Genomic DNA, 27680 nt, shown 5'->3' with positions numbered 1-27680 from the left:
TGCATAGTACACATGGGTTACTAACACTGTACATTCTTTACCTTTTATTTCCTACGAAAGAAAATGGATATTACTGAGAATTTTCCGACGAATCGTTTCTTCGCGAAGAATCGATATTTTTACGTAAAAAATTTGTCATTGCATCTATCTATAAATATACTACGTTCCTCGAATCGAAATACCGTACAACAATTGTGTTTCCGTGAAATTAGTTTTCGACGATCCCAGGTCTCACGATTCCCAGTATCATCCCGTTACGGTCGATTCGTCGGATCAGCAATTTCGCGACACGCGGCATTGAAACATCGTCTCCCTATCCTGTACAACTGTAGGTCTCTCCGAGGAAATTTATGTCGTCACAGATCGCGATGAAATGAAAGAAACCCGCGGGACGTAAGAAGAACGCGGATCCGACGTTATCACGGTTTTCCATTATGTTCTTCAAGGAAATACCATAAATACGCCTTCTCCAGGGGCTATCTTCTAAACTTTCTTTTGTCGCAGCTACTTCCGAACTATACTCGATGGGGACAACGAAATAATGGGATCGTGGGTGTTACATTTAACGAGGATTCGTTCTGGTAAAATATTTTTCCAAGGAAATGGCAATACCATCTATCTTCGTGTCCCTTTCCGTCTCCGGCCGTGGGCACATTGTGTACCAATCAAATCGAGGCGAAACCTATTGACAAATTGCGTCGAATGATAGCTCCGTAAGTGATTGGACATAATAAAAATGTTTTAATTACGCCGTATGAAGTAAACACTTTGTGGCACGATGCTTTCTTCGTTTCTTTAGAAAAGAAAATTAGCTTCGAAAAGAATTGAAAACTGAATTGGTTTAATTGCAGCCATTATGTCTGGAAGGATTAAACGCTTGATTTCCAATTTAAACATCCGAAATAAATTTTCAGATACTGTTTCTCGTGTCTTAGTAAAACAGTCTTCAACTCTGGCCCGGAGTCTTTACGGAAGCTAACGATGTTCGCGACGGCCGATTAGCTGTCTCGGGTCTTTCGAAAGGCATATATTTATAGGGCTCGGTTGTTTTTCTTGAACTCACCTCGTAGAAGTAGAATGAGTCGATCTCTTTCGTCCCGTTGACATCGCGCAGCGTGACGTTTAGGTATTCCGGGATGCTGTCAAGCTGATCCACGGTCTGATTCCCCTGAATCGGTCCATCCAGCCTCGTATAATTCCGATCGGTTGTACCCAGTTCTCCGCGTTGTTCCTCGGACATGTCGTCGTCGCGCTCTTTTCCCTATCTCTTTCTCTCTCTCTTCACGTTCCCTCGGTTCTTCGTTCTCTCTCGTTCCGCAGCAGACGCAAGAATTCAGGTTTTTACTCGGCGAACCTCCCGCGAGTAATTCATCGCTTGTTCGAGGCCCGAAACCACCGGCTAAGCGTCGGACGACTTCATATTCGTTGCGTCGGTTGGCCTCTCGCTCGATTTTTGGCTCTGCCACCGGACCGTCTCGATATTCCCCCTGGTCCCGCTCGATTTCCGGTTACGATCGATCCTTAGGCATCCTCGTTGGGGAGGGGGAGCACCGCCACCGGGTCCCGGCAGCGCCGCGTATCCTACACGGACAACGAGACATTAGCAATTTCATGAGGGATCAAAGGATTCGACGCGCCACAGAGAACCAAAGGAAATTGAATGGACTTCTCCAGAGACTACTCGAATTATTCGGTACTCGTCGAACTAGCAGTAAGTCGGGGTTTACTATTTTCCGGCTCGATTGAGAAGGGACGCTGCTACTGGTCCGGGTACGAATCGATCTTCCCCGGTTTCAATCGCGCAGACCTCCCCGTAAGAACGCGTAAAATCAAGTGGAGTACGCGATTGTCCCCTGATTACCCACGAACTCGAGGACGCGTAAAAGAAAAAAAGAAGTCGGAGACAAAGAAACGAAGCTGGTCCCCTGCCCTGTCCCGAGGTTAATACTCGCATTTGTTTTTGGTCGAGTGAATCGAACCGCTGCGAACTAATAGAACTCGTTGTGCTTGCGACACGAAGCCTAAAGAATGGGATCAGACTTTGGAAGTCAATGCTATCTGGACGATCATCCGGGGACGATAAAGTCGCGGACTCGAAAGAAGCGGATCTTGTTGGGTCGATTCAACGGGGACGCGGATGCGAACAATGAGACGCAAAGCCTGCAGGGAATCCTCTTAAAATTGTCGAATGAATGCGCTCTGCAACCTTTTGTACACGGGGATGCGTTTATTGCGACGATAGTGTCGAGTCTGGGATGGATCGATGACGGTATTATTTTAGTTTAGTAGTGAACGTGTTGCGAGCCAGCAGAAAAGTGAAGGTTATACTGCCCTGCTAAGGCAGTACGTATCTGCAAAAACCTTGTTTTGAGAAAAGAGCAATTTAGTACTTTTAATAATGCCAACGGATCGGGAATGCTTGTTTAGTTTTCGAACGAAGGTATCATTTTAATGGGCTCAGGAAATTGTTTTATTTCCGCCGTGTGAAATGGCGGAACAAGAAACGATCAAAATGTTTATTTGAGACTTTGTGCGAAGAATTATTGTATACTGTGATCGGAGAAATGGAAAAAGAAAATTTCTATTACAACAGACAATAGGAAATAGTGAGACATTGTAAGTACGAAGATATGGTATTATTGGTCGGCAAGAATTGTTCCGATTTTAACGATAAACGTACTAGTTACCGAATGCAGTTTCATCTTCGACATATTTTTGCATGTACTTTCACCCGCTTTTCAGGTTGTACCACCAGTTCGGTGACACCTTGCGTTAACCTGTTGGCCGACGAAGACGAGTTGACTCGTTCATGTAACACCGTACATTCCAGCCACTTTTCATTCTTGTATTTATTGACGAAACGATTCTCGCATTTTACGACACCATAATATTCGTATTACCAACTACGCTGTACTCGTGTTTATTGCACATGAATATTTACGTATTGACCGGAATACTTCTTACTTGAATCACCGCTTCACTTCTAATTATATTTACAAAATCGTAAACTGTTCAAAAATTCAACCGCCGTGACAGGCAATCTGTTAATTACTCAAAATTCCCGCCCCTAAGTATCAGGAAATTCCAATAATTGAACTAAACAGTTAGTAGGAAATTACAATAATCAAATTAAATCTCAAATATCCTGTATTACAACTACTTAAAATTCAGCAAGCAAGATTTAATGTCGATGATGGAAATGTCATCCAATTAACAGTTGAATGAAACGGAGATGTTTCACCGACCATTATTTGCACTCGAATAGACCATATTGGAAGAGAATAGCTTAACTCTGAATGAAAAAATCTACCAATTACGAGAGTTGTTACTCGATACCTGGACCATTAATATTATTGGAAACCTGTTCCCAAAACACCAAGGCAGAAAGAAAGAACACAATGCGGCCCTTGACGTATACAGAAGGCCAGTACATGACCAGTTGCAAATGGGATTCATAAAAATGAGGATTTGCGAAAAAGAAGAACCTGTTCCGGGCAGACGTAACGTTTCCCCTCTACGTGGAAGCGTTTCGTTATGGCCGACGTATTATTTCTCGGGCTGACCTTTTGTGCAGGAACCGAGAATTCTATACGCGGGGGAAGACGGCACACACCAAGTCGCTCGGCGCGACTCGACGGAACCAAAAAAAGTACGCGCACGCTTCATGCTTATCTACATGCGCGGTCGATGGAGAGAAATTCGAGGAACGATCTTCGAGCACCACCGCCGCAATCGCCAGAAAATGCTCGGTCGGATAACAATGATTTTTGTCGAAACTCATGCAGATTCATTCGTGAAAAAACCAGCGTCGAATAACTTCTGAGACGCTTTATTATTCCGATAAATCTGAACATTTCAACAGAATTTCAATTTTTTTCAATTCAAATATGTCTGTAGTATAGTGGGTTATTTTTCAAATATAAATCTTTACATAGATAGGTACAAAGAATGAAGAATTAATGTGAACACAACACTGATACAGATATTATGGTACGATTTAATAAAAAAAATCATAGAAGAAGTAAATAAACCAAAAAAAACAAGCAGTTATGGAAATGTGGGCAACGCACGGCAACCTTGTTTTCGCGTATTATATCCGAATTAATTGGAAATTGTATTTTCCATTTGCTGTCGCACTGGAACTCCCGTGGCCCACGTGGCTCGATTTGAATTTAAAAGAGATTCATCGATTTTGAGTTACGAACACGGTCACGGCAATAATGCCACGTGTGGATTTCGATCAATAATCCATTTCTCTATTGTGTCACATTTCCGTCGGGTCGAAACCACCCGCGTATTAATCGAATCACATAAATCAAACATATTCAGACGAGAGAATCGCCTTCAGCAAGAAAAATTCCATAGGTACATTCTCTAATGCAACCATAACATTGTCGGAAAAGTGAGTTTTTGAATCTAGAAAAATAAGCTGTATCATGCATCATATAGAAAGTGGGGAAAAATTGACACACATGTGTACGTCAATTTTTATATATATATAATATTGTTTATATAACATTTTTATATATAGAAATTATGTAATATTAGAAAACTGATTCAGCCAAAACAGACACAAGTGAGATGATTAAAAATTTTTAATTACAGCGGAAAGTCTGTATAAAGTGTCATGAACACGTGAACGAAAAAGCAAAGGGAAGTCGAACCAATAAAATTGAAACTGACTGATTTGCTGGAAATCAAACGAATGCGAGTAAACGTTTCTTTGTCGTATTTTTAATCCAGATTCGTCCGTGTTCCCTCTTAACAGGTTCGATTCAGAGACTAGATACAGGGAAAATGTTCGTCCTATTGCATTACTCGTTTTTTCTAGGATCTATGTATTATGAATTTCATTGCAAGTTACTTACAACCCCTTCGTCACGCTATCATAGTTTGAAAAATAATTTATTATCGCGAATAGTCGATACCCGATAGTATTTCGCGAATGGAAATTTGATGTAATCGTTCAGTTATAAATTGATACCGTAGAACAAGTACTTTGCATTTAGCGAGTTTAAAATTAACGAAAGAGTCGAGATCGATTGTGCGCCAGAGACACGATTAAACTTCCTACTTTTAATTGTCGAACATTTCTTCTTCCTGTTTGAGTTCGTTTTTGGAACGAAACGAAAGAAAAAACGTGACATTTTTATCGAGCACGAATCCATAAAGATCCGCTGATATTATATTTTTAAAATTTCACAAATTGTCTTCGACCAGTCCGTAACTATTCTAGTTTTTTTCACTCAAGACCCAAAACGACGAGCATCATTTTGTAAAATTTTCGTGCAAACGTTCAAGCCACCCTCAAACACTGCACCAATTCGAGAAAACCGAATGAAAACTGTCAGACTTCGACCTTGTTTCCATTTCGATGCAATCAACTGGAGACACGCTTCTCCATCAAGAATACATCAATCACTTCCAAAATTCCACTCTTCTTGTCCAACAGCGAAACAATTACCTTCAAATGGATCAATAGTCAGGAATCATTTCGAAGAGAATAGACACATGATTTGACTTTTCGTTGAAAACCAGATTGCGACAACGAGAGGAACGTCCAGAGGTTCTACGTATCGAAACAACCCAACGTAATCCCAAACAAACCTTTTTACATCTCTGATTTCACGATCTGCAACAGGTTATGTTTCTGTCTACCTTTAAACTCGTCAACTCGTTTTATCCCGACAGATCCATCTCCGCGTAGCTAAATACAACGCCTTCTAAATATTTTTCTAAATTCGTTCGGTTCGACGGCTTAGCTCCCGACGCGATTGAAACGCGCGGAAAAATTGATTCAATCCTGCTTTGATGCGTGCGCCAATGTCACACATTCAGCACAGAATTTCTTCCTTCGTGTAAAAACGAAATCGAAATGCACAGCTACTATATAAAAGGAACCAAAAATACACATCCAGTTAGGGGAGCCAGAGACTTTGATCGCTTGAACACGTTGACTCACATGGTGGTCCCGGTGACCAGGGTCGTTGAATTGTATGAAAAAACATTCCATTTCGAAATGATTACATCTAGACGATGCATAAGACTTTTAGAATACACAAACTTGCACGTATTCGCCAGACCTCCCTCTAGCTACTTTAATAGACCTGTCCTCTCTATTTTAACTTTCATAGACGAAATTTCTAGGCTTCTCTGCACCAAACAAAGCGCGTCTTTATAGCAGAAACGGGCAAACTCATTATCAGGATAAAGAATTTCGAACAACGAAAAAAAGACACGAAAAACGTATTTCACCATTTTTAATCGATTAAACCGTATAAATTCTAAATTTTATAATAAAATAGTATTTTATTCTTTTCTCAATTATTTAATTTTATTAACTACTTAAAGATCAGGACGACGATCTTCGATACTGCTACTTTTCACTATGTATTATTCGAAGAAAATTCAGCCCAACTTTATACCATACTGCATACTAAACGGATACCTACGTTCCCCGTTAATTTTCAATAAATTAGTATAGATAATAACAGAGGACCCATTCACGTAATGATTGTATCAGTGAACACATAACAATTTACGTTCCTCAAATTCATCACGACATCTCGTCCCAGTAGCGAAGAATATCCGCATTTAACAATCAACGAGGCCCACACACTGTTCGCCATTATTCCCGCGCTTGTTAATCAACCCCCGTCTCAATCTCTCCAGTCTCTAAATCCGCGTTTCTTTTCGAGGGGTCAGCCGTAGAAAGAACGACGAGTGATCGCGCGCGGACCACGTTAAGTACCGAGTTAATCACTGCGCCGGTGATCCTACTTTCCACCGTCGGGAGTTCGGTTCAAAGAGACTGGTCTCGATTAAGTGGATGCGAGTTTCCATTAAGGCGGGACAAAAGGAGAACCGTGGGGGTGGGAGAAGAGACGAGGGGGGGATCGAACACACCGACGACAATTAAATTCTCCGTACCGGCCGAAGAACGAATCGAGAGGAACGGCGAGTACCCAAATGCCAGCCTTTGTTTTTTTTCACCTTCGACGAGGATCCTTGAGCCGCTCTTAAGATCGGCACATATTTTGATTATCCTTGGCGATTTGTTTCTCGAGCTGCCGTCTGAGAGAAATCGTTAGGGGTTAATGGGGGGGTGAAGTGTCGACGTGAGATGACGGAATCGAGTAAAGGGGGATGCGGGGATTTTGGTGCGAACGTTGGCCGAGGGAAGAACCGGGAGCAACGGGATGAGAACGAACGAGAACGTACTTGCTCGTACGACGCGCCGAACGCGACTACAGCGGCGAACAAACTCCCGGCAACTCCGCTTCCCTACTTACACTTCCGTGTGGACGGTGACGTTCGTGTGCAGGAGTTTGTGGGCCCGTACGCATGTGCGGGGATCCTGGCGAAACGTGGGCGAAACGCCGACACGACCCGCGGCCACTCTTCGACACGATTTTCACATGTTCGCCCCGGACAGGTGCGTTGAATATTCTCCTCTCGGCGCATGCCGGTAGACTTTTAAATATCAGTGCTTAAAGAAGCCTATTAATTTACCTTTAGATCAGGGTTAAAGAATACATTGTTACGTTATTCTATTAGGGTTCTTGCTATTTTTCATGATAAATGTGTCAGTGACTGATTGACAATATCTACGTTCTCTCTACTTCTTTTTGTTTTTATTCTCAAACCAATTCTTCGAATGAACCGAAACTGACAGTAACAAGTTGTTAGTCGAAAATCGACAAATAGAAGTCGACGGTCAGCGCGGAATTGGAAATTCGATATCACGAAAATTATTATGTTTCTCCAACAACAGGTGGTTTCTGTAAACCTGTTCAAGCATATCGTGGTCCCCGTTCAATTTCTCAAAAAGTCACTTCCTCGTTGACGGGCGTGTGACATTCGGAGCATTAGAGAACTCGTGTTCCTCGATCCCTCGTCTGAAACGTCGATTTGTCAGGAGTATCGTCGGCTTCACGTGTATATACGTCTCTGTGGATACTAATTTAACCTGTTAACCGGGAAATTAACTTCTGTTCAACTCGTTTCACAATGAGCCCATATGGCCACGCTAGGTTTTAATGGGTAAGAACGACGTAAAACGTAATGGGCACCATTAAAAATTTTCATGACGAAAAAACTCGTCATCCCCGTAGGAGTTGCCTTCCTGGTATGGCGAAATATTTCGATTAACAGGTTAACCGTAGTATGCGTGGGACGAAGTGTCTACGCGGCTGATACTCCGAACAGGAAAACGCGTAATCGCGCAATCCGCAGCATCGCGTCGAACGATTGCAACGTTATCGTGCTGGTGATAACGAACAAAGATCGAACTTGGCAGGCTTAAGTTCGTTAATAACAGCGAATCGAATTAATGTACTCGCCAGCCCGCATTTCACTCCGTCGGAGAACCGACACGTGCGCACCCCGACCGAATTTCATGACGCGTATCCTGAATGCATTCAAATGTCGTCGCTTATCAGAGGCAACGGAAGCGAGATCGCCCGCATATATCGGCTTGCAATCGATGATAAAACAGTTAGGCCGTACCGAACGTTCTGTGCAATTCATATTCGACGGGCGTCGTGTTTGGCGAACCTGGGTGTTCGAGGAACGTTCATTAACACGTCGAATGCCACACTTACTGTTGGGACAGTATTATGGTAAAACACATCTGTTCAGGCCTTTGTTATTAACAATAAAAGTATTTACTTGAACACTCATTACTTTCATTACTAATCTACGACTAATTAATTATATTCATAAAATGTTGAATATTTCTGATTAGAAATGCAATGTTTCTTCGTCATCGGTGACCACCATGGCAGTCAATATATGAAGTTTTCTTTTTAAAGTCTCCTAGGACGGTGGAATGGAAAACCGTATTATTCGTTCCGCGGCGTGTCGTCCGAATCGCGAGCAACAGTATCGAGAATAAATTTATCCGTCGACGAAAATTCAAACTGGTTACTCCATTATCGGGTAATTTGCTAGTCTTGTTTCCTTTTTCTTTGCGTACAACAATGTACGAGCATCGAGTTGTCACTCCTGTCTTTTCCTGTATTTTGTGTCGCGAACGGTATTGCAACTATTCCGCCTTTCCTCTTGGGATGTGTGCGGTTGCTGAATACTTTTGGAAGGAAACAATTATTGATTCTGCCTGTCATGGTTAACTATTGACGTCAGTATTATGAAATATCGAGACCTGTACTTTTTGTACAGATATTCGGATTATCTCTGTAGGGTGATACATAGTTCATCGCGAAAGTGTTTGAATAAGCCATTGAGATAAAGAAAGATTATTTCTGAGACAGATTCTGAATGTATGTTTAACTTATAGTTGTTCTATAGGATTCGTCATATAAATAATCTTTTTCGTATCCTAGTGGCTTATTCAAATACTTTCGTGAACGACGTACGTAGTTGGTAAAATTAGATAAATTAGATTAATTAGGTAAAATGTATTTTATAATACAAAATTCAGTGTATCCATCTTTACATAACAATTGTACTAATAAGTCGTTGAGATAGCGAAACTAACGTTAACATTTTTACTTGTCCCGTCACGATTCATTTTTCGGGTTGAATTAAAGAAGTTAATATTTATAGGGAAATGTTTGATGAGATAAACTTCGCTAGAGACAAATAAAGACTGAGGGAAACATTTTCCTATAAAGTTTTCGTTATGTTAAAGAGAGTTATGACAGTCAAAGGTAACCTCGAGTGATTACCCAAATAAAAGTTTTCCGACTTAAAGTAAATTAGAAAGACGTCGTTTTTCCAGAACGTTCAACGCAGTCGAAAACATTGAAGGAAAACTTGTCCATCATCAAATTCTGTAGAGCAAAAACTCAAGGTTCATGCGTATCTAAAGTAAATTTTTCTAAACGTGTGAAATTGTTTTATTCGGTTCACTGCACTAAGAATCGTGAAATTCCAACACGATTCGTCCACCAAAATCTTTAAAGAAGCCTCTTGCCCATGATTCTGACCCTCTTCGATTCAATTCCCGGAAAAATTTTGTTCCCCTTCTCGTCCACGATGTCATCATAATCTCTCACGACGAGATTCTCGAAATTACATCGTTCCGCCAGTGTCTGCGAGATCGGCGATGTGAACCATGTTACTGTCACCGAAATGTTGTACTCGCGACCTATGGACTCCCTGCGACAGAAGTTATTTAAATGTTCTTTAATCTCGTTTCGAAGATGCGACATATACGCTTTAATTGTAGCTGTCGGAATACTTTGCAAGAGATGTTCAGAGCTAAGGTACTCAGCCAAATACATCCAATTCGAATCAAATTGATTATGGCATTGATTTCTGCAACGATTTTGCCTAAGGTTGGTGCAAATGAAGTGATTGAGATTTTCAGATATAATCAACATTTTTTAAACGGTCCATTGGACAATTTACCGACGAAACATCAATAACATTTCCCTGGTTAACGCAACTTACACTGTAACCCTAGCACCCGGAAGCCTTAAATCTGAACACGAAAGCCTCAAATACCTCATTCGCTAATGGATTGTCCTCCACCGCTTCCCTTTTTGGTCTTTCAGAATCTTTAACTGATACGCTTTAGGCACATTTGAACAATGGAGTTCGTTGCACTGATTCAGACCTTATCTATATTTATGAGTGATCATGATGATTCACATAACGTAATATAAATAATAAGGCTGTTATATGTATCCAAACACACAAAAGTATACATATATATGTATACACAGATTTACTCTTCAAATTACATTGACCTCTATAATATATGTCAAGGTCATTGCAATCGGCGAGGTGTTCCATATTCTATATATACTTACTATAAGAGGCCTGAATGTGCAAGTACATCTTTTATCTACTCGCAGAGGTGACAAACTGTCAGTTCCGGTGCCACACGTTTTCCTGCCCCTACTTGCCTGTTCAGTTGATTGGGAGTCTTAAGCGTACACCCCCTCCATACCCATTTTTCTCCGTCGACTTATCATTTCGTCTTTGTCTTGGTATTACATAACTTTCTGTCAAGCTACGTAGAGTAGTGGTTGCCAGTTAGTCTAGTGGGGGTAATCAGCAGACTGACGGTGAAGACTCGTGCGGCTTCCAGCAGAGAAATTCGTCACCCCTAATCTACTGTATGCATACCCGATATCGTAGTATTTTTGGGTCAACCTTCAAATCACTCAAACATTCGGCGTATTCGAACAACTCTAATCTGCTTGCGATTAGTTAATTATAAAGATTGTTCTGTACCTGGCCTGAAGAATATGTTTGCCCAAAGCTGCTCCTCGATACGACGGGTGCACGGAAAGACCCATAGCGGTCAAGTATGTGTCTATTCCATATTTCTCAAATGGGCAAACTGTTTTACTCAGTTTCGTCATCACGTGGATTATTTGCTTCGCCCTTTCCGACTGCAAACCGTTTCAATATTTTACGAATATTCTGACGCTGCACACAAAATTCGAAATACAAGTCATTTTTTCTGTTTTCATTGCAATTAGGAAAAAGTGGTCGAAAATAAAAGTGCAGTAATTTACATTTGAATGTACAATTTGCAGTAGCACTTTTTTAAAAATGAAAATGTATATTTTATTGACAGCTTAATATATCGTGAGGTCTGTCGACTGTATTAAACAATGAAAAAATAACGCACGAAATCTTTAGAGTGTACTGATGAATTATTTAAACATCGTCTATAATACGTACTTTCTAATTTCAACCAAAAAGAAGATATGACTCTCAAATTGTATATTGTGATATGCTAACGGGTGCTCACCGTGACAATTTCGTCGATATTAGAATCATCATCCTTGAAGGACAGTCCGAGTAAGTTTACGCCTGCAAGGATCGGTTTGCCGCCATTAGGGTCCTCGGTAAAGGCTCCGACCGTTAAACCTTGGGCTAACATCGATGTCCAAAATCGTCGGAAGGATAGCACGAACTCCGGATCATCTTTCCCATCTAGAAAGATCAACGGTGTTGTTAGTAATTAAACTCCTTGCTATTCGAAGTACCACCATGTCTTTCTACTCGCGCGTAATTAAAGTTCTATCGTAACGACAACCTTGTGTATGTTTACGGTATTGCACACTTCTCAGCATTTTTCTATATTTATCTCTAGCCTCGTGCACAGTGTTATCTATTTCGTGTCAAAAAATAGTTTGTATATTTAAAGTTCGAGTGACGATCGTCGGGAGCAAGACCCGCAAACACGACTCGATTATAATGTTAGCTGGTATATAGTATTAGAAGTGGTCGTTGGGACGTAAATTTGAAAAAGGAATCATGAAATGAAAGTATAAGTACATTATTTCTGATAGGAACACTTCCACCTGTACTTTGAAACTTATCTGGTTCTATGTGATAACTTCACGGATAATATGGAAATGTAAACAAGTCAGAATTGCGAATCATCGCTGATAAACTTAGAATGACGTAGGTACTCACTAATCATCACGCTTGAAAAATGTAAGCTGGTTGGAAAAGACGATCGGGAAAACTGAAAATTTTTTTCTTTTCTAATCTTGGACTCGAAGTTTTATATTCAAGTCGCTTCAGTCCTTCTGTTGAAAACGTACAATTAAAGCATAAATACTGCCACGACACGATAATGCTTTTCACGATATCATTTTACAAATGATAGCGTCATATGAGAACACGTATGTGGCCTTATTCTCACTACGCATTTTTGTGACGTTTACACACGCAAAGCTAAAATTGGCCTTCGTTCACAGTTTTCGATTTAGTATTGATGTCCTTATCTTAAGGAGACTTAACGTAGTGATATTATTTAGGCTTAATTATAATTTTACGATAAGGCTTACCGAAACTACTCTAATACTTTAGGCTGGTCATAGAATGATATGATTTATTAAAACTTCGGGAAAGCTTCTTTAGACACAATGTTTAATGTAGGTACGATGAATTCTGCACCTTCCTGATATCTAATGATTGATGGATTCTTTAATTCGTCGATCAGAACTCTGTGTTCATTTTCAATAATATTTCTACCACGATTAAAACAAATAATCTGCACAAACCTATTGTATCATTTGAACCATATCCTGTCAATATTTATAAACACCAACATAGGTAGAAATAATCAGTAACGCAATGACATGACAACCAGCCAAGTCTTATTCAGTCGTATGCATGTCTGAGTTCACTAAATTAAATTTTCTTGAAAACCGAGCTGCGTACAAAAAACTTTCATAACCACATTTTTTGTTTGTTTTCACAAGAACAATCATTCCCCTTCTCGGTCTTACCACAAATTCTATCCCACACTGCATATTTTTAAAAATTTTATTGCCTCTGTCCCGTACACTGACAAATAATGGAAGTTCTACTTAACATTTGAAAAATTCTATGAACTTACTGGTGCATTGGCATATAGGCTCATCGGCGATGAAATAGGTGCACATGTGATCAAGGACATCTTCGTACCTGTCCTCGGGTACCTCTTGAATGCTGAATTTTATCGGCGGCTTATCGCTACCCTTGATTGCAACTTCGACAACGTTCCATACTTTCGCTTGTCCTGGTGGTTTTAACGGAAATGAAACCTTCGGTGCTTTCGAGTCTTCCTTGCTCATTTTGCTTCCTCGTGGAAATAAAATCCCAGTGATTTGTTACAGTCAAAGAACGTCGGTGCACAGGTAATATATCTTCGATAGACACCGTGGTAGTGAACAGAAGCCGTTACACTTTGTTGCGGTTACTTTAGTGGAGCCTCGTAGCTGAATGACCGAAGTGTTGTTAAACGCGTCAGATATATTAATAGTGCGACACGCGTTAGTAGGGGTGTGCGAGTCTAACTGATATTACGGGCTCGGGACGGGACGGCAAAATTCGGACGAAATCGGGCAAGATCTTGATACTCCCGTATTGTTCGGGATCCTGATTAAGTAGTTTCGAAATCCCGAGACTAGGTTCATTGTCAATGGTCAGTCTATAAGCACGAGTAGGAAGCTCGACGTCGGTTCGATTCGACAAAAATCGGACGCGATCGGGATTCCGTGATCCAGCCATTAAGGGTATATTCTGGTGTAAAAGTTTGTAGATAATAATTGTTGTTAACATATTTCGGTAGTATATAACATTTTGAGAATATATATACTGTACAAATTTCGAAGAAAGTTTCGAAAAGGTCTTACACATGTACTGTTCGAGAGCAGGTCGAGGCTCAGCTAGCCGGGTGCGCTGAAGTCATAATCAATTGCCTGCCCAAACAATAAATTCTTGTACCTTCTCGTAGCTCGATACTTTTGTATATATAAAAGGGCATTACACATAGACATAACACTACGTAGTCTGTGACTAATATACGCACAAATACTTCCTTGCTGTTACTTTTTGCAGTAAGTTTGGGACGCTCTCGTTGTCAGCGTTAGTTTTCGGTTGGTTCTCGAACTGTTAACGTGTATTTCAAGCAGTAAATATGTTTCTTGAACGAAAAGATTATTGTGCTTCAAAAGGAAGACCTTCTTGCGAAGCAGTTATAGCGTGGGTAAAAAAAATATTCGTACACCCTTTAAAACAGAACAACGCTATCAAATGTGGACCAAGTGACTTGACTTTCTTTGTGAACTTAGAAGGATTAGTGTAATAAATGATGTGTGAACAAAATATTGAAAAAGTTGCAATAATTTTTTATTTCTTAATTTACTGAAAAATAAATATAGCGTTTAATTCAGAATACACTACCCTTAATAGCTGGATCTCGGGAACCCGAACAATACGAGAATATGTATCAAGATCTCGACCGATCACACTCGAATCTTTCCGGCCTTTGTTCAAAGCTTTGGTTCTCACAACTCGGGACTATTCGTACATCCCTACTCGTTGCTCGCTAGTAATTGCCTTACTTCAAGCGTCGCTCCAATTTGATGATACACGATGTCTGAGAAAAACCCAAATATCTAAATGTCTCCTATGTTTTTAATAATGTTGAAAATGCATTCGAGCATGCTGAGTTATGACCTTGAATACCAAAAAGGTAATCAAATTGTAAGATACTGCTAGGAACTCCAGAAAATATTATGAATCGAATAATTAGAGCTTGTGTTGTTATTTTGTCAGGAATAGTGAAAAGATCATTAACGATTGCTCGTTTTAAACAATGTATCGCTGCCGAGGGACATCATTTTGATTTATTAAAATAAACAGTGAGTTTATATACCATCCTAACACTGTCTTGGAATTTGATCACTCTTTTGGTGTTCAAGATCAAGTCAAGGTCATAACTCAGACATGCATTGCAAGATGCAGTAGAGAAAATATGTTTCTCTGCAAAAAAATACCAGTTACATTGAAAATTCGAAAAAAATGGATGTAGACAAAAATTGTTTCTTACATCGTATTTCTCCTTCGAAACCATTCAGACTACTTATGTTTGACACATTTTCTAGTATCATTTACAAACAAAGGAGACATTTAACATATTGTGCTGGAATGACGTGCCACACACATCGAAATTACACGCATCTGTGAATTGGCTGCCAGTGCAAATGGTTAAGTGTTCGGATTTTACGGAGACACCCTGTATTGTCTGTCCCCATGCTGTTCTTGATAAGAGCGTTCACCAATTACGCTTCCTCTCACAGCCTCTGCCTCGCGATTGAGAATATTATAAAATAGACATAGCGTGTCATAATTTTTTTAAAAACTTCAAACACACGTAGGATTATTTTCAATTGGTTGGTTTATGCTAATAAGTACCATTTGTTCTCGTTGAAAGACGTGACAAACAAGATTGGACAAATAAAATACGCTCATATAGAGAATATGTAGAAATTTTGCTAGATATCTTTGTGTTATTGAGAGTTGCTTGTTAGTCACCATTCCATGGGAAACTGACGCCTATGTGGAGGAGAGATAAGCGTATTACGCTCGTCATACTTGCTGTACACGCAACGAATTCTTCAATTATTGTATATATTTTACTTCTTCCATCCAAAACACTAACACTCGAAATTAACTGAATAAACGTAGGCAGAAGAAATTTTTCTGGATCATTAATCTTGTAGAAAAAGATGTTATCACTCCATTTCATTTTCTCGAAGTTTGGCGCCATAAGAAGGCCTAGACTATTGATGCTGATTGTCCGTTTAAAATCTATTTATTTATAATTTACTTGCCAATGTGTTTGCAATTTGACTTTTTTTGTCTAGTGAAAGTAAATTAAAAAAATCCAGTCACAGATACACTATAAATCTTTCAGTTCGGTTGCGTGTAAACGGTTGAAAAATGTTTTCGATAGGTTAACTAATTTTTAATTTAACTAGTACTTAATTTTTCTTAGTCCTTGTATTTTTGAACAGAATGAATTTTAATTTCTTCATTTCCCACGTATGACAAGATATTTAATTGTTGACTAATAACACATAATGACTATGGGGAACTCATAATTTTAATCGTGACAAGCAGAACGGAAAACCATAGAAAAACGTTCCTCTTTATTAGTTCAAACGATTCTTATTATTTACATTATACATACAAATGTATTTTCCACAGATTGATTTCAATCATTTCGTCAGTTTTACTCATAATCATTGAATACTTTTTCAATGCCTACTTTTCAACGAAATCTGTATTAAAGTCGTAATCGTCACGAGTCGATAGATTGAATCCTTCTAGTTGACTCGACAGTTGAACGGATACCTTTTCTGTAACATTTACATAATTGTAAGTAAAAAAATCATTTTTTGTTCTATATAGAAGATACACTGTTATGCATAAATACGCACCTCTCCTAGCCCGATCTTTTTTCTCTTTCTTAAAAGCTAGTTTATTCAACTTATTCAATTTCTGATTGCCTTCTAATTCAAACATTGGATCTGTTTTCTTCTTTCTTGTCTGTTGCGCATGCTTCTTTGCATTTTCCAATTTTTTTTTCAACTTGTTCTGGATTTTAATTTGCTACAAATATTGATATTTATTTATAATTAGCAAATTGAGAATATTGTGTTACAAATATGTATATACAAATATACACACTGTTTCTTTCTCCTTCTCAACTTCCATTGCCGATAGTACCGGCCCGGTAGTTTCAATTAACAAGGGATCAAGTTTCGATTTTTTTGCAGTTTCTTCTTCGAAAGTATCGAGCATCATTTTTTCTTCCGCAGCGAAACTTTCGATATCGAACTCTTTACTCATCTGGCTCACAATTTCCGCGGATATTTGAGACGTAGGTTGTTCAGGTGGTACGGTATAGTATCTGTATCAAAAATACACATATTTGAATTTTTCAGACAATACAATATAAATCTCCATATATACCTAATTTTCCCGGAATTCCAATCTTCTAAGACGCTGCGAGCTGCCGCCATAGTATCAGGTATACCGCCTTTCTTAAACTTTCCCATTCTAGTCGCTTTTAAAGCGAAAAATTCGTCCGGTGTCGAAAATTCTGGTATATCGTACAGTTCTATTATTTGTGGCTTAGAGACTCTCTTTAAAACTGCAGTTGCTGGTGTGTATGGATCCTTCAAGGACTGTACTTTTACAGCATTTTTGAGAGCTACCGATGATTCATCAGGGTTCTCCCCTGGAGCATGGCTAGCAATAACTATTCCTGGTGAGTCCAATAATTTAATTTTTGAATCCAACTGTACTGCTTGCATGGCTTTTGTTACTCCTACAAGGTTGAAATTTAAATTTAAGTATTAAGTATTGCATATATTATAGATGTTAAATAATACTGTAAAACAAACCTGGCGTGCTACCCACACTGCAAGCTCTGCTCCGTTTCAAGGAATTAATTACACTAGATTTGCCAACATTTGGGAGCCCAACAACTCCCACTCGAATACTAGTTTTAACATTACCAATATTTCTACAATAATTTGCAAGCAAAGATAAAAGTAACTCTGCACCAAAACAGGTAGCACCTTGTATCATAGTCTCTGTTTTCTTCCCTAATTTTCTTCTACCTAATCTCCTTGCTTGAATTTGTGTAGATGCTTTGAATGCTACAGCAGGTAAACTGCCACGTAAATACTTCAACCACTGATCTAAGTTTTCTCTTGGTACTAAATCTGCCTTATTTAGAACAATTACTAATCGCTTATTTCCTTGTGCAGACTGAACTGCTTCCTCAACCTATAATGTATAGTAGTTTATTATATTGCTTTCCATCTTAACTGTATTCACAGGTATATTTCATTTTACCTGTTTACATCGGGTTCCTAAAGGATCTCTAGCATCAACTACTTCAAGAATAACATCAGCTGCATCTAATACTTTTTTGAACTCTTTATAGTAAGCTTTCAAGGAATTCTCTTCTTTAGCTAAAGCACCTTTTATCTTTTCGTGTACATTGTCAACTTCCATCTCTTTATGTTCAGCTTGTTTCTGTTCTGCTGCTGAAACTAATCCTTGTAGACCTCCTTTAACAAACTTTTGCTTCTTTTCACGAGCAGCTTCACGTTGCTTCTGCTTTTCCTCCTCGTGTTGTTTCTTCATAGCTTCTACTTCTTTTAGTATGTCTTCCTTAAAGGGGCATTGGTTCGGAACTTCTATCACCTTTTGCTTTTCTGTCAAATTTAATAATATATTTACACCTGCTAAAGCATCTTTTAATTTTTGTAATCGTTTATTATACAGGTACAATGCTTACTTTTAGGATTTTTTTTAGCTGCTTTTTTCAATTTCTTATTGTGTTCACGGACTTTCTTTTCAATTTTATACCTTTTCCGTGCAGGCATTCGTTTGCTCGGTTTGTCTGTAACAAAACAGAATATCAAATAAACTGGAAAATACACGAAAGTAGAAATAAAGTTGTATATTATCGTGTATATAATTTGAAATACTCATAACCTTATATACAGCTATCACGTATAAATTAAATGAAAGCGATAAATTGTTCAACTTACTTAAACAAAATTTCGCCATCTTACTGAGATTTTTACACTAATTTCTAACAAATATAAAATCAGTATAAACACGTTATCAGAATAACAAACTCTCCTTCAATTTATCACGTGCCACACATGCGTGGCCGTAATGAAAAGACAGGTTAGGAACCAGTGTGGTAAACGTGAGAAAATACAAATGCATGCTGGATGACAACCAGGGCATGCAGAAAATCAGATGAATTTAAAAGGCTTGATTCTGTACAATCATCAATTTTTTTATTTTCTTTAAATTTAGATTATTTTTTATTATTTCTGATTGGTAGAAAATAAATTAGAAAAGTAATCTTTCAACGCAGCGGAGAAAATAAGAAATTACTGAAAATAAATTGATCAAACAAATTTAAATTGTACATGTAAATTTATACAAATTTAGATTCCAATCTCAAGATTGCTACATTGTTGACATTATAGTAATGGTGCCGCATAGAAATTCCAGTATTTTTAGGAGATATTGAAATTACTTGGAAGACAGTGAAAGGCATACTTGTATGCATATGAGAATTCTCACACTTTCATTCTATCCAGTAAAAAAGTGGTTGTTTAACGGTATGGAGACGTGCGGATGGTAGTTAAGGTCGGAATGGAAATTCTCATAAATTATTTCGTGCCGTGAAATCGCTGTTTCGTAGATTTTCATTGAACAAGTGATACAATTTCTCTACACGCATTCTCACGGAGTTACTTTCATAACAACATTGTGCTTTTACCGAATTAAACGAAATATCAATCACACAGAGTACCAGAGAGGAATGTTGTTTCTTTCTTTTGCGATAATATAAAGATGCTTTTTTGAGCAAACTAAAACTACATTATTTATTTATGATTAGTAAAAAGTGACAATAAAAGTATCACTTATTTACGATTAATGATTGCTAGATGGACATCATGGTTCTTATCCGTTTAATTTCTGCTTTTATCTAACCTTCAGCTACATCAGAGTGACTTGAAAGGTTTATTTTGAAGTTTATTTGTGACAAGAAAATAATTAGAATGATAAAGTGACTTTGATGTAATCGTCAAATAAATTTCTGTTATGGTAGAGGAAATCCTTTTTGAAAGAGAACGGTTCCTTAATTTTGTCCAAATTATACGAATCTTTTGTGCCTTTTCGTATTCAGAGGTATCATACATATTATAAATGAATGGAATGCCTTCAAAATTAGCAAAAAACAGCCAAGCTAAATTAACGAACAGACGGAAACTGATTTTTTCCCCCGATAACGTAATACATACTTCATGCATCAAGGACGACGGCAGAAAAATTAGCAAATTAGAATATATAATTTTGCGGCATTCTCTTCAGCCCCCAATTCCTAGTCATATCACGTGCACTAGAGCGTTCATTTTACGTACAATTCCAAAAAGAATATTTGGAATGACCTTGCTTAATGCAAATTATGGATTTTTTTTAAATCTACCACATAATGCGAGGGTAAAGATACTCATACAACCAGAATATGGAAGTAAACGCTATACTTCTAATATAATAATCAATTTAAATCTGTAATGATTTCAAAGTGGTATCGTATATAATATTTGAAGCATTTCTTTATCACAGATACCGATTAGCATCAATCATCTGACCTTTGATCAGCCAGTTACAGGAACAAAAAAACGTTGCGATACGTTTTTTAAAATAATATTAATCGTGGTATTGTTTTGTGAGTTTGCGTTTTGAGAGGCTTGTATATTTTTATACAAAATTGTACCCGTATAATCTTTACATTAAGATGCAGTCAGGTATCCATTTCAATTACGAATATACCGCCGTTAAAATATTTTTATTGTGGCTGTGCATGCATTCGGATACCTACGTGCGGCCGTGCATTCGATTCATTAGCAGAAGTACATAGCAAGGTGGGGGCACGCGCTGGGAACGTCGGGTATCGCCGGTAGACGGCGTGCATCGGACCAGTTCATTTCTGTAATGGCCGCTGTCTGGCGTTGTCGGTGAATCCGGTCTCTTTCACATTCTCGCGACCAAGCTTCACCGTTTATTATCGTATCCGAATATACTTGGTGCGCGACGATTACACGTGACAGCAGGTGCGGTGATCCGTTGTGCGTTGTGTACGGTGGTGATTGGAGAGCGGTAGAATTAGCGGCGTAGGATTCGCTGTGGAAAATTCAAATTGTATTCGCGGTGGTGTTACCACTGTTTACTCCGACCCACCGACCGTGCATAGGTGGTAGATCGAAGGGAACACCATATCGCCGATATGGAATAATTTATGATCATGCGATGCGATTAATTCCGGAAGATTCGCCGAGTCTGTTGGCGTGTCGGGGTCGCGGTAACCGATCAGCAAGGGGTTCGCTCCGAAACAGTAAACAAAAGTGACAGCGTGCGTGGATGTCGCGTTCGGTCATGCCTCCCGATTCCTCGGAGGCTGTCGACAGTGTTTGACGTGTTGTTCCTCGCGGGCAGTCCGAATTCCCTCGCGTGGTTCAAGGTCTTCTAAAATCATCCTAACGCCACCGTGCCAACAAGGCCCCAGTGAGTTCCACGGCGCTTTCGCGATCGAACGTGTGTCCCGAGCGTTGTCACTGACAAGCGACGTCAACCGCGCTTTTCTTCCCCGGCGGATCTCCGGTGACCTGCGTGTGTCTTCTCAGAAGATTTCGTTTCCCGTATTCTCTCCAGCGAACGAGGAACACGAAACGGGGGATACATACGTCCGTTTTCGTTCGCGCAGGTATGTGGCTTCGATTTTGTTTTTCCGCTAACCAAGACTCGGTGCATCGAACTTTCTATCGCCGTTTTCGTGTTTCCCTTCGGCCCGATGGGTGTACCAGCGACTATTGCCAGCCGAAGAGGCGCTTTGCATTCTTGCGCTGTTGTTTCGAGGCCCGGTTACTAGTGTCGGGTGTCAGACGCATGGACGATTTTGTTTTATCAAATCTAAACATTTAGTTTACAACAATAGTTGTTGTGCGTTAGAATAACGGTGACCGAATCGATTTGTACTTTTATATTGAACCAACTTGCTTCTCTTAACCCTCGCCCGGCGAATACAGGACCCATGCCTGGTTACTGTCAATAGATGTGTTCAAGTAGTTTGCAAAAAAGAGTGGAGCTGAACTGAATTTAAATATTGAAACTAAGCCGAGTAACATACATAAGTAGCGAAGTAGTATCGAACAAGGTTGAACAAAATTCGTTTTCTTCAAATGCTCCAAAGAATTTGAATCAAGTACCTTTGAGGTACTTGAGAAATAAAGTCACGTGTAGCATATTAAACTATCCGACTAATTAAAAAATTAATGCATATCATATATAAGCTTTTTTTGCCAAATCAGTCTAAGTGGTTCAAAAGTTGTGAACACCAACGAAGCACACCTTGTATAATCTATAACTGTCTGTGTTTATACAACTTACTTAAAGCGGTTGCATAATAACACGTATATTTTCTGTAACATCGTATAATAACAACGAAATCTTTGACATGCATATCATGTAAATTTATTGTACAATATTTCTATATACACCGAGCGTGTTTATTTATTTATTTATACCAACAAATTTTACCGAAAAGCTTGTTCAGAATATATGTTTAACTTTCACTCGTCCCTTGTGTTAACCTGACACATTTTTTCCTTGAGAAATGATGTTATTCTATCATATGTAGGTAAATTTAGTTGAAACTGCGTGACTTTTAGTTTAAAGAAATTGAAAAGTGAACTATTTATTTCTTCATTATATTAATTTTTTACCACTGTGTCAATTTAACACCAAGGGACAACTGAAGTTGGGAAAGCGAGGTACGGATGAGGGTTAAATATGAGATCGTTGTTGCGAATGGATCTTTTATTCGCTGTGAGTTCGACCATTAAACGATTACAGACGAGATTTAAAGAAATTCTTGACATTCATATGCGTGTACAGTGAGCAACGAAACTATTGGAATCGCGGGATGCATAATTATATTAGACACAGAAGTTACTCATGCGTATTAGTAATTAACCGATAAGTGAACGTTCATAAATATGGTCTATATAACAAAATCTTTTGTAACAAATTACACATTGAATCCTGTCGTTGAAATGCCTTCGTTACTCACTGTATTTCTCGTACGTTTTCCTATGGTGGGATCGTTAGAACGCAAAGTGCTTCTTGACTCGCCAAGTGCCCGCAATTAAGAACAGTGAGCGTTAACCCGTTGAAACTGGGACACGATTCTTAATCGTGACATTCGATATAAAAAAAAAAAATGTTGTTTCCTCTCTCGTAGAAAGAAAAACACGCTCGAATCTGCGGCGCTGCGTTACCAATTAGATATACACACTCGGTTCTTCTAATTGCGCCGTCGCGCCGCGTCGCGTTAATTTCTATTGAATCGCATTTCTCCGCGGGCGTGAAAACAATCATCTGCCGCGCCTGTTGGAAGAAGTAGCGCTGCTTTGTAAATCAAATCGTCGCGCGCCGTTTAGAACAGTGTATCACCCGAGCGTTTCAGCCAACGTGCACACTCGCATCCGTGTTATTTAACAAATCCGTCCGCATTCCCGGGGCCAGCCACTTGGCATATTATTATGCGATACATGTTGCACACGTAGCGCCAAATTTTTCAATTGTTTTCGTCCCTCGTCCACCACGGGAGAACGTTTCATTTACACCTCTGATAATAGTGAAGCTGCTACGATTGTTCGATAGATTTGATTTCTTGAATTCGAGCGGAAAATCGAAAATTAAAGCGATGCTTGTAACGTAGCTGGTATATCGATTAGATAGGAAAATCTATGGGTTTGAGTAAATATAGATTTGGCGCAAATTGGATTGAGTCGAGTCATGGAGTTACATACATGTATGCGTTAGATAGATCAAATTAAGCTAGGATTAAGTGTACGTCAGGTGTTTACACGTATAGTACACATATCGATACCGCGATAAGTAAGATGTAGAGGGTGTTACGGAAATAGGTGGACAAACTTCAGAAGTTTATTCTACTCGTTTCAAGCTCGAAGAACGGTCATATAAACAAGCGTCTCGTGAAATATTTATCTTCTGTTATGTAAATACTTTTTCTGCATCTCAAAGATTGCCGATTATATGGCCGTACCTTTAAATTTTTTGGATTTTTTATAAAGACATTTCAAGAGTCTACTGTGCCATTCACTTATTTCTGCTTAGAAAATTCTTCGTCGTCGTTTCGCGTGACAGAATTAAAAACATTCGAGGAATTTCTGAACACGTTCCAAGAATTTCATTAAGACTTTCTTTAAGGAGACGAAAATTTTCCAAACCCATGTTTATACAACCTTTCTTCATGCTCAAAACAGAGAGAAATACTTTTCGCGAGCTTGAACACTTTTTGCCGTCACACACTGTCTAGTATATTACCACAGATTTAATATTATATTGGATGTGGGTTACGTTGGTGAGGCATGGATATAGGTGAAGTCAATGCAGCATAACGATATCGTGCCGCAGAGTTTAATTCGATCCTCTAATAGGGTGCATATCGCATTCCACAAGTTGGTTCAAAAAAAAAAAAAAAATTTCACGAGTTAATATTCTTCTACCCGTCCACGTTATATCGCGCTAGTAAATAATAAAAGTAATAATATCTGAAATATTACGAGATGCCGTTCTACGGTGCCTCGAAAGATTGCACGAAACGAATAAAAACATGGTCGATTAGTATTCACAGGATGCATTCGACGCAGATTTCTTTCAGGAAAGCCAAAGTCTCATCCTGTGTTTCGAGGACGCTCCAGAAGGGGGCAGAGAGAGAGAGAGAGAGAGAGAAAGAGAGATGTGCCAAGTTTCGTCGTTGCGGATGTTCCATGTGCTTCTCGTGCTCGTCGATGCCGGCCGCTTGCCGCACTGCGTCCCCTGCTGCTAGGACCATGCCCTAGCCACCAACTGTGATTTCGGGAGCGTGATTCCACTGCCAAAACGCGAGAGTCCGTACGCTTTCGCGGCGTAAAAAGTGATTCTGCGATGTTGAGCTACCGCGTCGAGGACGTAGCTCGTCACATTGGAAGTCTTCCTGACCGGGCATCGACGGTCTTGTCCGTCTAAAATCTAGGAACGTGTAGGACTTATAGAGTCCTCCACCGACAACACTGATAAATTCATGTGATGCAGAACACGGGGGTTAGGATCTTCCATCCCTGTTCAAGCTGCTCAATCGTCTCGCAATAACGGTGAACATGTTCGGCAAGGTGCCACCGTCGAACACACCAGGACCACCGCCTTCCAACGGTGGTTCATCCAAGTCCTGCGTTCCCAGACCGAACGGGACCACGTGTTTGCCGTGTTTCTCGTCGGACGAAACAGCCGGCTCGGTGACGGACGACGAGAAGTCGAAAGCTTGGAGACCAAAGGACAACTACAACCCTTCCATCATTTTCGACGCGCCGTCTGTCGTCGAGGACAAATCGAAGCCTAGACGAATCAAGGAAGGCTCGTCACCTCCGATCGAGTCCTCCACGCTCATGGACGACAAACCGATAGCTTGGAGGCTGAAGGAGAATTCCACCGCTACGGCACCTGAAGCATCTACCTTGCTCGAAGACAAGTCGAAACCGAGGAGGAGCAAGGAAACAAGCACGCCTTCCGAGTGTCTCACGATCGACGATAAGAAGGCCAAGAGGTCGAAGGAGGGCAATCCCTCGCTAGTTTCCGAGGCACCCTCCGCCGACGACAAGTCGAAGCCGTGGAGAATCAAAGACCCCAGCAACAGCAGCGGAGCAACCGAGTTGCATAGCAGTTCTCAAGCGTCTAGTTCCACGGCCAATTATTCCCAGGCGTCTGTCGCGTTCGTCGAGGTCAGCAGACCCTGCAGGACGGAAGCGGCGAGCTCTTCCGTCGCGAAGAACTGTTCCAAGTACTCGACCAAGGAAACTACGTGTCAAGGAAGACACCACGTGGGACTGGCGGCGAAAACGAGTACCTCGTCGAACACTGCCATCCACAAGTGTTCCTCGAACCCCAATTGCCCTAGCTTCGTCAAGCCATCGGGCTGCGTGTCGGCGAATGCGACCGTTAAGTCGCAGAAGGTACTCTGTTCCGCCAGTCTGAGCAGTTTGAACGCCGAGCTGGCTTCCAGAGAATCGTCCAAGTTCGCGAAGAAGCATATCGATTTGGGTCGCGAATTTCTCGTGGGTAAGGACCGGGAAAATGTAACCGGTGGAAAGTGCGCGTCCAGAGAGTCGCAGAGAGTCGCGCAGAGTGTAATTTGTTCGTTGGCGACGAAATCTTCCGTGAGGTCTTCCGATACAGGCCATTCCGTGTCGAACGGAAAAGGTCGGCCTGTCTGTGAATCGAGCGACGAGTTACCGGACACTTCGACCACGGAGTTTCCCGCGATTTCTCTGATCCAGTCCAGCGAAATCTGCCGAAAGTCGAGCAAGTCGTCCGTTGACAAGGACACAGCGGAACAAACCGGTGTGTCGACGGTTTCGATCGTGAACTGCGAACGAAGCTGCAGAAGTGATTTCACGACGTCCACGCCGTCGAAGGATTGGATGATAAGCAACGGCGACGCGGCTCAGAGTTGCGTGTCCTGTTTACCGCAAGACCTACCTACGGAGCTGCAGTTGTCGTCGCCCAGGTACAGGGATCGGGAGAAGTGCCGTGATCCATGGCGACCCACCGAAATGGAAAGCAATATCTGCAACCTGAACGTGTTTCCCGGCGATACCTATCAGGACACGAGCACGAAAAGGCGGACAGGTGCTTCCTGCCAGGCGTTGAGGCACGCGGTCGCCTCGTTGAACCGTTTGGATGACTTCTATATGGAGAAGATCGGAGCAGGATTCTTCTCGGAGGTGTTCAAGGTAAGATTGAATCGTATCTTTATCTTCGAGTACATAGACCGATTCAACCGGTTGACCGCGTAACCTATCAAAATCTGTAGGAGAACGAACGAATTAGTTAACCGGATTCTGGTTAATTATAATCATATAATATTTTCCACATTGACGTCGGAACTTGTTAGAAACGATGAATAATCCACGGAAAGAGAACGATATTAATCGGAATCGCGAGCGTTACGCGTCTTGGGAAAAGACCTTGCAATTTAACTTACGATTACAGCCTTGTAACGAGCCGCGAAACGTTCCAAGAAATATTAGGAGCAGGCGAATCGTAGACGAGTGATTCCGTGAACATATTTCTGATACATGGGTTTCAGTAATGAAAAAAATAAAGGTAATCACGAACGCTATATATTTTATTCCCGAGCGCCGCGTGCAAGTTGGTTCGTTTCTTGTTTAGGAATTTGCAATTAGGATACGCGAACGGTTGACTCCCCGAGATAATTAGCAATGTTTTCTCTTTGATATAATACTGTTTTTACTTTTTTTTTTCCTTCCTCGCTATACATTATGTATCGCTAGCTTCGCGATGCTGTATCGCGTTATCGCTCGACTAGATTTAAATCGACGAGAGATTAGATACGAGTGCGTTCCTCGCATTCCCATCAAATTAATTCAATCTGTGAATACGTGATCGCTCGCTGGTAACGAGCAATCGTGCACTTGCTTTTTACTTCGAGGAAGATACCCCTCCGCCTCGAGGCCGAGCTGAATTTCTCTTGGTTTCGTTTGTAAACACACTCCTCGGTTCTCGAGTCGACGATCCCGTATATGTATACCGCTCTCGAAAATGTGGACCGAAGCTCGCGAAGTGGTTTGCGGCAGAGTCGGGCGGAAAGCGATTGTTTTACATCTATTTTTATACTCGATCAATAAAGACAGTTAAAATTTAATTTAATTTAATTCAGCAGCAATACGTCTATTTTCAAGGGAGTTGATTTTGAATTTGGTTATTATTCTATCGTAGTTGTGGTCATTGGA

At 40.2% G+C, this 27680-nt stretch overlaps 4 protein-coding genes across 5 annotated transcripts in view; 1 reads left to right on the top strand and 3 right to left on the bottom strand.

Moving 5' to 3' along the window:
* Positions 1-6815, bottom strand: part of LOC107186848 (cardioacceleratory peptide receptor) — a 58028-nt gene extending 51213 nt beyond the window's left edge. The window contains exons 1-2 of the mRNA XM_015574796.1: positions 6752-6815; positions 1064-1581 (exon numbers count right to left, since the gene is read on the bottom strand). Coding sequence (XP_015430282.1) covers positions 1064-1240 — 177 coding nt within the window. The 5' untranslated portion in view covers positions 1241-1581; positions 6752-6815. The remainder of the gene's footprint in view (positions 1-1063; positions 1582-6751) is intronic.
* A 3097-nt stretch (positions 6816-9912) lies between these two features.
* On the bottom strand, positions 9913-14712 carry LOC107186893. 2 transcript variants are annotated; one of them, XM_015574852.1, is made up of 5 exons: positions 14662-14712; positions 13334-13906; positions 11732-11916; positions 11206-11366; positions 9913-10122 (listed from the first exon to the last, which is right to left on the bottom strand). In XM_015574852.1, exons 2-5 carry the CDS (start codon positions 13548-13550, stop codon positions 9921-9923), a joined length of 765 nt encoding a protein of 254 aa, XP_015430338.1. In that variant the 5' UTR covers positions 13551-13906; positions 14662-14712; the 3' UTR covers positions 9913-9920. The 2 variants fall into 2 exon arrangements, with proteins under 2 accessions (XP_015430338.1, XP_015430339.1); XM_015574853.1 differs by lacking the exon at positions 14662-14712 and having other exon boundaries at positions 13334-13986.
* Positions 14713-16430: 1718 nt separating this feature from the next.
* On the bottom strand, positions 16431-18970 carry LOC107186882 (guanine nucleotide-binding protein-like 3 homolog). The gene is made up of 8 exons (XM_015574835.1): positions 18834-18970; positions 18578-18682; positions 18130-18494; positions 17673-18060; positions 17239-17596; positions 16954-17176; positions 16704-16875; positions 16431-16622 (listed from the first exon to the last, which is right to left on the bottom strand). The coding sequence occupies exons 1-8, from the start codon at positions 18850-18852 to the stop codon at positions 16528-16530; spliced, it is 1725 nt and encodes a 574-aa protein (XP_015430321.1). The 5' UTR covers positions 18853-18970; the 3' UTR covers positions 16431-16527.
* Positions 18971-24764: 5794 nt separating this feature from the next.
* LOC107186874 (serine/threonine-protein kinase SMU1) overlaps positions 24765-27680 on the top strand; it is a 36886-nt gene continuing 33970 nt past the window's right edge. The window contains exon 1 of the mRNA XM_015574825.1: positions 24765-26660. Within this exon, the coding sequence (XP_015430311.1) occupies positions 25032-26660 (1629 nt within the window). The 5' untranslated portion in view covers positions 24765-25031. The remainder of the gene's footprint in view (positions 26661-27680) is intronic.

This window comes from Dufourea novaeangliae, unplaced genomic scaffold, assembly GCF_001272555.1.
Source record: "Dufourea novaeangliae isolate 0120121106 unplaced genomic scaffold, ASM127255v1 scaffold81, whole genome shotgun sequence".
NCBI lineage: Eukaryota > Metazoa > Arthropoda > Insecta > Hymenoptera > Halictidae > Dufourea > Dufourea novaeangliae.
Note: the sequence above shows the minus strand (reverse complement) of the source record. Positions and strands in the feature narration are given on the sequence as shown.

What these genes read in the sequence shown, in the direction of transcription:
- LOC107186893 (XM_015574852.1), bottom strand. Translation starts at nt 13,550, where the DNA reads ATGAGCAAGGAAGACTCGAAAGCACCGAAGGTTTCATTTCCGTTAAAA. An exon ending in ATATCGACGAAATTGTCACG is followed by an intron (nt 11,367 to 11,731) that starts GTGAGCACCCGT and finishes AACGGTTTGCAG; the next exon opens with TCGGAAAGGGCGAAGCAAAT. An exon ending in AAACATATTCTTCAGGCCAG is followed by an intron (nt 10,123 to 11,205) that starts GTACAGAACAAT and finishes CTTCTGTCGCAG; the next exon opens with GGAGTCCATAGGTCGCGAGT.
- LOC107186882 (XM_015574835.1), bottom strand. An exon ending in AGCTAAAAAAAATCCTAAAA is followed by an intron (nt 18,495 to 18,577) that starts GTAAGCATTGTA and finishes TAAATTTGACAG; the next exon opens with AAAAGCAAAAGGTGATAGAA. An exon ending in TGGAATTCCGGGAAAATTAG is followed by an intron (nt 17,177 to 17,238) that starts GTATATATGGAG and finishes TTTTTGATACAG; the next exon opens with ATACTATACCGTACCACCTG.